Source organism: Sapajus apella, unplaced genomic scaffold (assembly GCF_009761245.1).
Source record: "Sapajus apella isolate SASKATOON/1434 unplaced genomic scaffold, GSC_monkey_1.0 scaffold173, whole genome shotgun sequence".
Lineage (NCBI taxonomy): Eukaryota > Metazoa > Chordata > Mammalia > Primates > Cebidae > Sapajus > Sapajus apella.
In genome coordinates, this window is record NW_022437113.1 from 77,526 (window position 1) to 89,139 (window position 11,614).

The 11,614-nt window shown below is 47.4% G+C and overlaps 1 protein-coding gene across 7 annotated transcripts in view; it reads left to right on the forward strand.

The window, feature by feature from the left end:
- SUGP2 (SURP and G-patch domain containing 2) overlaps positions 1-11,614 on the forward strand; it is a 43,192-nt gene that overhangs the window by 2,518 nt on the left and 29,060 nt on the right. For all 7 annotated transcript variants that reach the window (XR_004265342.1, XR_004265343.1, XR_004265344.1 and 4 more), the window contains exons 2-3: positions 678-809; positions 5,977-7,584. Coding sequence is in view for 4 of the 7 variants with exons in the window: in XM_032267885.1 (XP_032123776.1) it covers positions 678-809; positions 5,977-7,584 (1,740 nt within the window). In the remaining 3 variants the exon portion in view is untranslated. The remainder of the gene's footprint in view (positions 1-677; positions 810-5,976; positions 7,585-11,614) is intronic.

The following is an 11,614-nucleotide window of genomic DNA, read 5'->3' on the forward strand; positions in this document are numbered from 1 at the left end:
GAAATAGAGCAGACTCTGTGAACACACAGTTATTCTTTTTTTTTTTTCCCCTCGAGACAGAGTTTTGCTCTGTCTCCCAGTCTGGAGTGCAGTGGCATGATCTTGGTTTACTGCAAACTCTACCTCCTGGGTTCAAGCAATTCCCATGCCTCAGCCTCCTGAGTATTTGGGAATACAGGCACATGCCACCATGCCTGGCGATTTTTTTTTTTTCTGAGACAGAGTCTCACTCTGTCACCCAGGCTGGAGTGCAGTGGTGTGATCTAGGCCCACTGCAACCTCCACCTCCCGGGTTCAAGCAGTTCTCTTGCATCACCCTTCCAAGTAGCTGGGATTACAAGTGCGTACCACCATGCCTTGCTAATTTTTGTATTTTTAGTAGAGACGGGGTTTTGCCATATTGGCCAGGCTGGCCTTGAACTCCTGACCTTAAGTGATCTGCCCACCTCAGCCTCCCAAAGTGCTAAGATTACAGGTGTAAGCCACCGCACCCAGGCTGAATTTTTTGTATTTAAGTAGAGGCAAGGTTTCACCATGTTGATCAGGCTGGTCTGGAACTCCTGAGCTCAGGCGATCCGCCTGTCTTGACCTCGCAAAATGCTCGGATTACAGGCATGAGCCACCTCGCCTAGCCCCAAGATGTTACTCTTAGTGTGTTTTTTTCCCTCTCACCATAGGGCAAAATAACATGGCAGCCAGACGAATTACACAGGAGACTTTTGATGCTGTGTTACAAGAAAAAGCCAAACGATACCACGTGGATACCAGTGGTGAGGCTGTAAGTGACACTCTTCAGTTCAAAGCTCAAGGTAAAATGAAGTAGTGTTGTTTTGTTGTTGTTGTTTTGGTGAGGGTGTATCTTAGGGCCAGGGCAGGAAGATTTCAATACCTTGGACAAACAATACTACTTCTGATACTTACATCCTTACTTTCTTTATTTAGGAGGAGATATTTTTGTGTCTGTGTGCGTGTGTGTTTGTGTTTGAGATGGAATCTCACTCTGTTGCCCAGGCTAGAATGCAGTGGCACGATCTTGCCTCACTGCAACCTCCGCCTCCTGGGTTCAGGCAATTCTCCTGTCTCAGCCAACCAAGTAGCTGGGATTACACACATCCACCACCACGCCCAACTATTTTTATGTATTTTTAGTAGAGCTGAGGTTTCACCATGTTGACCAGGCTGGTTTCAACAAACTCCTGACCTCTAGTGATCCACCCACCTTGACCTCCCAAAGTGCAGGGATTACAGGCGTAAGCCACCGTGCCCAGCCCAGATAATGGTTTATATTTTGGTTTGGTTTAGTTTTTGAGACACAGTCTCACTCTGTCCCCTAGGCTGAAGTGCAGTGGCACAGTTGTAGCTCACTGCAACCTTGAACTCCTAGGCTTAAGCCATCCACTCGTCTCTGCCTCCCAGAGTGTGAAATTATAGGCATGAGCCACTGCACCTGGTCAGGAGATAAGGTTTTTATATGTCAATCATCATTATGCAGATATCTGGAGCTTCTCTGGGACCCACCTCAGGACAGTTTTTGTTTGTTTTGAGATGGAGTTTTGCTCTTGTCGCCCAGGCTGGAGTACAATAACAGGATCTCAGCTCACTGCAACCCCCGCTTCCTGGGTTCAAACGATTCTCCTGCCTCAGCTACCTTAGTAGTTGGGATTACAGGCACACACCACCATGCACAGCTGATTTTTGTATTTGTAGTAGAGATGGGGTTTTACCACATTGGCCAGGCTGGTCTTGAACTCCGGACCTCAGGTGATCTGCTCTCCTCAGCCTCCCAAAGTACTGGGATTACAGGCTTGAGCCACCGAGCCCAGCCCAGTTTTGTTTTTTTAAAATAGATATGGGATCTTGCTGTGTTTTTCAGGCTGGGCTTCAACTCCTGGGCTCAAGTGATACTCCCACCTCTGCCTCTGGCGTGTTGCAATTACAGGTGTGAGCCATGCACCCAGCTCCGAGACAGGTTCTTGGATCCATTTCCTGGCTCCATCCCCATCACCACTGCCCAGGTTTAAACTCTTATCAGCTCTTACCTGGATAATCACAACAATCTCCTTCTGCAGGTCTCTCTGTTTCTGACTTCATTTCCCTCATATCTACCCGTGATAGAGATGGTCCACAGATCTATTAGTGCCAGCCTCACTGAGCCACTGCTGTGCTTGGACTTTGGGGCTCCCCACTGCAGGATACATCCTCAGAGGTGTGCAGGAGCAGCCAGGTCACAGTATGGACAAGACAGGAGGCCATGGGGCCGCCTGTAGAGCTGCCGACTTTAGGCCCTGCCTGAAGACATTCCTGTTGGAAAGTTTTGACACACCATGTCAGCAGAATCAAAAAGGGGGCCTGTACTGATCACAGGATGGCATGAAGGGTCCTTCATTTCCTGCCTTGGGCCTCACATTGAGGGCTACTATGCTGCCTGCTGTCTATGCTTTGAATTCCTCCTATCCCAGCACTGCCTGGTAAATTGCCTCAGGCACCAAGACAGCTCACAAGTGCCTTCCCCCAGGAAGCCTCAGCATGCCTTGAGGCTGATTTGGTTGCCCTTTCCTGCCCCAGGGAAGTACGTGTACTCACTCAATGCTGCTCCCGGGTGGTGGAAGTCTCCTGTGTTGGGTGAGTAAATCTAAGTGTTTGGATAGGAATAATAAACATGCTCCGGACCTGGAGGAAGCGAGGCTCAGAGTTGATCTTCAGATCTTGAGTTTTCAAAGATGACATGAGTAGTACACACAAACATTCCTGTTATAAAATATTGTAACAGGCCAGGCGCAGTGGCTCACGCCTGTAATCCCAACACTTTGGCAGGCTGAGGGGGTGGATCACAAGGTCAGACATTCGAGGGCAGCTTGACCAACATGGTGAAACCCCATCTCTACTAAAAAAATACAAAAATTAGCCGGGCGTGGTGGCACGTGCCTGTAATCCCAGCTACTCAGGAGGCTGAGGCAGGAGAATCACTTGAACCGGGAGGTGGGGGTTGCAGTGAGCTGAGATGGCGCTATTGTACTCCAGTCTGGGTGACAGAGTAAGACTCCGTCTCAAAAAAAAAATTTAAAAATTGGAACAAATAAGTAAAGATTAAAATAAAAGTTATCTTAACTGCTTGTGTATCCACCTTAGGTATAATTGTATCCGTGGTTTTAGTGCATTCTTTTGTTCTTTTAGTGTAATGCGTATATATGATGCTGAATGTTTATGTTTCATTTAGATGAAGATGTAAATATTTGTTCAACTTTACCTAGAGACTCAAGCACCAATACATATATTAGTTTCTTTAACAAAAATTAGGGAGCTGGGCACAGTGGTTCAAACCAGTAATCCCACCACTTTGGGAGGCTGAGGCAAGAAGATCATTTGAGACCCGGAATTACAGACCAGTCTGGGCAAAAAAGTGAAACTCCATCTCTACAAAAAAATTAAAAGTTATCTGGGCACAGTGGCATGCGCCTATGGCCATAGCTACTTGGGAGGCTGAGGCAAGAATTTGGCTTGTGCCCAGGAAATTGAGGCCCACTGTACTCCAGCCTGGGCGACAGAGTGAGACCCTGTCTCAAAAGCAAAAAGACGGCCAGGTGCCGTGGCTCTCACATGTAATCGCAGCATTTTGGGAGGCCAAAGAGGGCAGATCACCCAAGATCAGGAGCTAGAGACCAGCCTGGCCAACATAGTGAAACCCCATCTCTACTAAAAATACAAAAATGTGGCTGGTGCCTGTAATCCCAGCTACTTGGGAGGCTGAGGCAGGAGAATCGCTTGAACCCGGGAGGTAGAGGTGGCAGTGAGCCAAGATCACACCGCTGCACTCCAGCCTGGGTGAGTGAGACTCCATCTCAAAAAAAAAAAAGAAAGATAAGGGGGCCTCGGGTGGGGGAGGACTAGAAACCTAGCAGTATGCTAGATGGTTCTGGAACGTTTCTTTGTTGCAAAGCAGTCTGTCGTTTAGCCTTTCTCTGTTTCTCTGCTCTCCTCTGAACTTTTCCTCTCCTTATAAAGGGTATCAGAAAATTCTCTTGAGTAGAATCCAGCCATCATTTTCTGTCTCTCATGCTCCCTCCCTAATCATGCCATCAATACCAATCATTAACACCTGGGTTATAACAGTGGCTTTCTTGCTGGAACATCCACATCTGTGCTCATCTCCTTCAATCTGTTCCCTGTACAGCAGCCAATGTGATTATCCCTCGCTTAGAACTCTTCATTGGCCTTCTGTCTCACCCAAAGTAAATTTCAGAGTACCATTGAAGGCCCGGCTTGGATCTGGTACGCCTTCTCCATTAGTGGTTCCCTAACTTTGCAGCACGTTAGAGTCATCTGGGGGCTTTTTAAAAACCCTGATGCCCAGGTCACACCCTTATTAAATAAGGATGTCTGGGGAGGTGGTCCCCTGGGGACTCCAGTAGCGGAGTTTGGGAGCTACCTTCCTACCGCTTGGCCTTTTGTTCCCTCTGTTGCCTCTGTCTGCATTGGCCCCTACTGGTCCTATCTTGGGGCCTTGTCCTCATGCCCCCTCTGCCTGGAAGGCTTTCCTTTGTAATTGTATAGTCTGGCCCCTCATGCCAGACCACTGCTGCTAGATAAACTGTCAGAGCTACCCTCCTTGACCAACCTGTCTCAAAAGTTCATTGCATCCTCAGATTCCCACCTGCTTGATTTTTCTTCTTGGAACTTAACTGGCATCTGATAGATTTCTGTATATTGTCTGGCTCTCCCAACTGACAAGTTTGGGACAGTTCTCATTTTCTTGCTGTAGTGCAGTGTATGCACATAGTAGGTGCCCAGTTTGTACTTGCTGAACAACTGAACTAGGATTTATGCATGACTTTGGCTTCCTGTGACCTCTTAACCCATTACTATCTTCTGGCACTTCTTCCCCCATTCATTTGATTTTTTTTTTTTTTAACTAGGTCATCAATTCTGATTTAAAAGCTAGAAAGAAAGGCACTCCATGAAAACTCTCCCTGGGACCCACTGTTCCCATATACCTATAGTTCACTTCTGTTTCTCACCTCTTACAGAGTTTCTCCATGTGTGAGTAAACAAATGCAGCTACATCTTTCCCTCTGCCCTTTTTTCTTTTTGACAGAGACAGGGTCTTGCTGTGTTGCCCAGGCTGGTCTCAAACTCCTGGACTCAAGTGATCCTCCCACCTCGGCCTCCAATAGTGTAGGAATTACAGGTTTGAGCCACTGTGCCTGGCCCATTTCCCCTTTTCTACACGGAGGAGGACAGAAGTAGGCACTGTTCAGTTTCCATCATGGCCTCTTTTGATGTACCTTGTTAAGCTTCTGCCTTCCTTCCTGCCTGCCTCAGTCTGTGGTTTTTCAGCTCCAGGGAGAGGATTGATTGGCCTGGCAGACCTTTCTAAGGGATGGGTTCAGTCAGCTTTAGGTCAGCTATGGTGGGTGTGGCATTAGCTGTGACTCCTCCAGCCTCACGGTAGCGCTGTGGGCTGAGACTCCTCTAGGAGGCAGTGAAGGCAGGCAGCCCCAGTAAAACCTGTCTGCTCTAAGATAGAAGTAGAAACACAAGTGTTAAAGTTGCAGTAAAGATATCCAGGTTATTTGGGGACCAAACGTCCTTTCCTCAGTCTAAAAGAGGGATTGTCAACGCAGATGGCTAGAGAGTAGGGATCTGAATGAGCGAGGGCTGCTGGTGGTAACTTAGAGGTCCTGCTGTTGGTCTGCTGCTGCCCATCCTGAGTTGACTGTCATCAGAGCAAACTCAGGCTTGGTGCTTGTAGGTCTTCTGTTTTAGTAAGTAGTTGATCCAGGTTTAAAGTGACACCACACACTTTTTTTGGCGATAGAAATCCCGTTTTCTGAGGAATCACACACATTTTAAATGTTGGCAACAAACGCAGATTGGCAGAAAGCACTGAGGTATATAAAGTACTTTTGCTACCTGGTGATCGTGGACTGGCTGTTTGCATCTTCTGGTCTAAAGTACCTTTTGGATGTTTTATTTCAGATCTCTTAAGGGCGGTCCCAAGATCCAGAGCAGAGATGTATGATGATGTCCACAGCGATGGCAGATACTCCCTCAGTGGATCTGTAGCTCACTCTCGAGACGCCGGAAGAGAAGGCCTGAGAAGTGACGTATTTCCAGGGCCTTCCTTTAGATCAAACAACCCTTCCATCAGTGACGACAGCTACTTTCGCAAAGAGTGTGGCCGGGATCTGGAATTTTCTCACTCTGATTCCCGGGAACAGGTCATTGGCCACCGGAAATTGGGACATTTCCGTTCTCAGGACTGGAAATTTACGCTCCGTGGTTCTTGGGAGCAAGACTTTGGCCAGCCAGTTTCTCAAGAGTCCGCTTGGTCACAGGAGTATAGTTTTGGTCCCTCTGCAGTTCTGGGGGACTTTGGATCTTCCAGGCTGATGGAGAAAGAGTGTTTGGAGAAGGAGAGTCGGGATTACGACGTGGACCATCCCGGGGAGGCTGACTCTGTGCTCAGGGGCAGCAGTCAAGTCCAGGCCAGAGGCCGAGCTCTGAACATCGTTGACCAGGAAGGTTCCCTCCTAGGAAAGGGGGAGACTCAGGGCCTGCTCACAGCTAAGGGGGGTGTTGGGAAACTTGTCACCTTGAGAAATGTGAGCACAAAAAAAATACCCACCATGAATCGTATTACTCCTAAAACTCAGGGCACTAACCAAATCCAGAAAACCACTCCAAGTCCTGATGTGACCCTGGGGACAAACCCAGGGACAGAAGATATCCAGTTCCCTATTCAGAAGATCCCTCTGGGGCTGGATCTGAAGAATCTTCGGCTCCCCAGAAGAAAGATGAGCTTTGACATCATAGATAAGTCTGATGTTTTTTCAAGATTTGGGATAGAAATAATCAAATGGGCAGGATTCCACACTATAAAAGATGATATTAAATTTTCCCAACTTTTCCAGACCCTCTTTGAACTTGAAACAGAAACCTGTGCTAAAATGCTCGCCTCATTCAAATGTTCATTAAAACCAGAGCACAGAGATTTTTGCTTTTTTACTATCAAATTTTTAAAGCACTCTGCTTTGAAAACACCCAGAGTTGATAATGAGTTTTTAAACATGCTTTTAGACAAAGGTGCTGTGAAGACCAAAAATTGCTTTTTTGAAATCATAAAGCCCTTTGACAAGTACATAATGAGACTTCAAGACCGGCTTCTGAAGAGTGTCACACCTTTGCTTATGGCCTGCAATGCCTATGAGCTGAGTGTCAAGATGAAGACCCTCACTAACCCCCTGGACTTGGCTCTTGCCCTAGAAACCACCAATTCTCTCTGCCGGAAGTCTCTGGCCCTTCTGGGGCAGACATTTTCCTTGGCCTCTTCTTTCCGGCAAGAGAAAATCTTAGAAGCTGTCGGCCTGCAAGATATAGCTCCCTCTCCTGCTGCATTTCCAAACTTCGAAGACTCCACTTTGTTTGGGAGAGAGTACATAGACCACCTGAAGGCCTGGCTGGTCAGTAGCGGGTGTCCCCTCCAGATTAAGAAAGCCGAACCAGAGCCGGCGCGAGAGGAGGAGAAAATGATTCCTTCTATCAAACCTGAAATTCAGGCCAAGGCTCCAAGTAGTCTGAGTGATGGTAAGGAGAACAGCCAAAGTTTCTATTTGCTGCTTTTCATGTTTTTTCGGTAATGTCTTTCTTCTATTCGAGATTTTTTTACGTGGATGCTCTAGCCAATTGGAAACAAATCAGGATTTTAGTAGAAAATGCACACTGGCCAATACATGTCTGCCATTCATTCTGTGAATGTGTATTAGGAATCTGCTGTGTACTATAGAAGTCTTTTTTTTTTTTAATTTTATTTATTTTTTTAAGACAGGGTTTCACCATGTTGGTCAGGCTGGTCTTGAACTCCCGACCTCAGGTGATCCGCCCACTTTGGCCTCCAAAGCGCTTGGATTACAGGCGTGAGCCACCACGCCCGGCCTGTAGAAGTCTTTAGGCTAGGCACGGTGGTTCACGCCTATAATCCCAGCACTTTGGGAGGCCGAGGCAGGCAGATCACTTGTGGTCAGGAGTTCGAGACCAGCCTGGGCAACATGGTGAAACCCGTCTCTACTAAAAATACAAAAATTAGCCAGACGCAGTGGTGTGCACCTGTAATCCCAGCTACTCGGGAGGCTGAGGCATGAACAGTGAACCCAGGAGGCTGAGGTTGCAGTAAGCCGAGATCGCACCACTGCACTCCAGCCTGGGCTACAGAGTAAGACTCTGTCTCAAAAAAAAAGCCTTTAGACAGCCAGGTGCGGTGGCACACGCCTGTGATCCCAGCACTTTGGGAGACCAAGGCGGGCGGATCACTTGGGACCAGGAGTTCAAGACCAGCCTGGCCAACGTGCTGAAACCCCATCTCTACTAAAAATACAAAAACTAGCTGGGCGTGGTGGCACACACCTGTAATTCCACCTACTCAGGAGGCTGAGGCAGGAGAATCATTTGAACCTGGGAGGTTACAGTGAGCAGAGATGGCACCAGTGCACTCCGACCTGGGTAACCAGAGCAAAACTCTTGTCTCAAAAAAACAAAAATCTTTAGACATGTTTAGATCAAATACCCCTCTGGGAATTTGGTAGAAAGCTGTGGCCATTGCCAGAAAAAATGCTCATCTATTCATACACAATTCCATCTGTACCTTCTGGAGCGTTTGTACCTTTCTGCAGCCAAGGTTAACCCTTGTTCCTTTTTTTTTCCCCAACCTTTGAAAGAAAGAAGACTTGACTTTCTTTCTTTGTTTTTATTTTTTGAGACAGGGTCTTGCTCTGTCACCCAGTCTGGAGTGCAGTGGCATGATCATGGCTCACTGCAACCCTGACCTCTCGGGCTCAAGTGATCCTTCTGCCTCAGCCTCCTAATTAGCTGGGACTATTGGTGTGTACCACCATACCTGGCTAATATTTTTTGGTATTTTTTTTGTAAAGAACCATGTTGCTGATCTCAAACTCCTGAGCTCAAGTGATCTGCCCACCTCAGCCTCCCAAAGTGCTGGGATTATAGATGTGAATCACTGTGCCTGGCCTGGAACCCTTGTTCCTATGTGTCCCCACAAGGTATTACTAGAAGGGAGAAAAAAACACTGGACACTGTCTCTGAGGAATCCCCAGGCTCCTGAGAAAGAAAATCGCTAAGGCCAGTCACTGGTGAGCCAGGCGTGGTAGCACATGTCTGTATTCCCAGCTACTCAGGAGGCTGAGGAGGGAGGATTGCTTGAGGCCAGGAGTTCAAGGCTGCAGTGACCTACGATTGCATCTGTGAATAGCCATCGCACTCCAGCCTGGGGAATATAGCATCACCCTGTCTCTCAATAAACCAAAACAAAAAAACGGTCACTCCTTTGCTAGAATTAAAGCAACATAGGAGAGGCCCCAGCCCAGCCTGGAGAGTTGGGGAAGTTGTTCTTGAGCTGTATTGAGGGATGTACAGAGACCAGCTAGGTCATTCCACATAGCACCTTTTCACCCTACTCACTTTTCTAGACTGACTGAAGTCGATGAATCACTTAAGTACACCTGCTAGTTAGCAGTCATCATTGGCTTTCTGGGGAGAGGAAAAGGCCAAGGAGGAGAATTAGAAGCGATGAGCTGTTTGGTTTCCCTCTTCCTTCCTCCTGAGCGCCCAGAATGAACTCCCACAGCCCAGACATCCCAGAGGTCATGAGTATACGGTAGCCATGCTGTCTTAACTCTTGTTATAGAGACAGAGCACTTTTCCCACTGATGTAGTTTTCACCTTCCATTGCCTCCAGCCCAGTGGGGCAGTGTCATTTGTTCCTGATGTTCTTTGCTCCTTCACCACTCTCCTGAAGCCCCAATGGCACTAGACACTGGATAGGTCCCACCACATACAGGTGGCCACACCTACACCCAGAGAGGGATCCTTCCAGAAGCAGGCTCAGGGCTGAAGGGATGCTACTTCCCAACAACTGACAAAGTGATAGGATACTGTGTGAAGGAGGAAAAGTCACCCATAACCTCAAGTGGCTATAACCCACGCACTTACCCTCCCACAGTCTTTGATGTTCCCCATGTTTTCCTGCAGCTGCAGGCAAACTGGACTGAAAATGCTACCTCCTGCTCTTCTGAGTGATTGCCAGAAAGCCCTCTTCTATGTTTCCATAGCATTTGCTACATTGTGATACTGACCTAATGTAAATTACCTCACCATTCCCTTGTTGCTGGACTCAGGCTGCCTTTTACTAGAGATTTCTGAAGCCAGACAGACCTGGGTTCACATGTAGTTGGCATCTGCCGGCCTCAGTTACATGTCTGGATAGGGAGATAGCTGGCAGCAGAGCCCACATCTCATGGGGCTGCCCTGCTGCTGCTTACGTTTCTGTTGAAAATGCTGAAATGGGCCAGGCGTGGTGGATCACACCTGTAATCCCAGCACTTTGGGTGGCTGAGGTGGACACATCACCTGAGCTCAGGAGTTTGAGATCAGCCTGGCCAACATGATGAAACACTGTCTCTACTAAAAATAAAAAATTAGCCTGGCGTGGTGGCACACTCCTGTAATCCTGGCTACTTGGGAGGCTGAGGCAGGAGAGACACTTGAACTCGGGAGGCGGGAGTTGCACTGAGCTGAGATCGCACCACTGCACTCCAGCCTGGGTGATGGGTGAAACTCCGGCTCAAAAAGAGAAAAAGAAATGCTGGAATGTCCTCTTTGGTTGAATGCATTGGTTATTACTATTAGTTTTATTTTTAAAATTCTCCTTGAAAGGATATATTCTCAGGAGTAGGATTGCTGGGCCAAAGTTGTGACCTACTTTCTGACCCTTGCTCATGGTCATCCTAGCTAAAGATGATGCAGGGGTCCCCAAACTTCATTGCTGACTTTAAACCTCAACATCTTTTGTAAAATCCTGTAAAACTAGTAGTTCTGTAAAAAGAGAGCCATGAAAAAAAGCAGTTTCATAGGGGACATACTTGGAATAACGTGGCAGTTGAAGGATTTACTCATCATGTGTGAGGAGCTCACACTAGTGTTTAAGCTCAAAGCTGGAACACGGACACAGGCGGGGACAGGACTGTGCCATCATTTACAGAACAAACTGGAAAACCTCACTAGGTCAGCAGTGATTTTAATTGAATGGCTGAACAAATAGACCATTTTGTGCTTTTAAAACCAGCCAGTTATCAGGAAACTAAACAATCTTACCATTTGAAGAAACATGTTCTTCCCTGTTGCTGGCAGCATTGTAAATTTAAAGTCATTCGGGCGGAGGAAGCAGGCGCACAAAAAAATTAAAAAATTTTTAAAAAGTCATATTAGAGGAAGTTCACACTTTAAAAATGTTTTAGGCAGGGCATGGTGGCTTACGCCTGTAATCCCAGCACTTTGGGAGATAGAGGAAGGCAGTTCACTTGAGCCCAAGAACTGAAGACCAGCCTGAGCAACATGGTGAAGCCTCGTCTCTACAAAAAATAAAAAAGATTAGCCAGGCACGGTGGTGCACGTCTGTACTCCCAGCTGCTCAGGAGGCTGAGGCAGGAGAATTGCTTGAGTCCAGGAGTTCGAGGTTGCCGTGAGCTGTCATCAGACCACACTGCACACCAGCCTGGGTGATACAGTAAGACCCTGTCTCAAAAAAGAAAAAATTTGTTTCTTA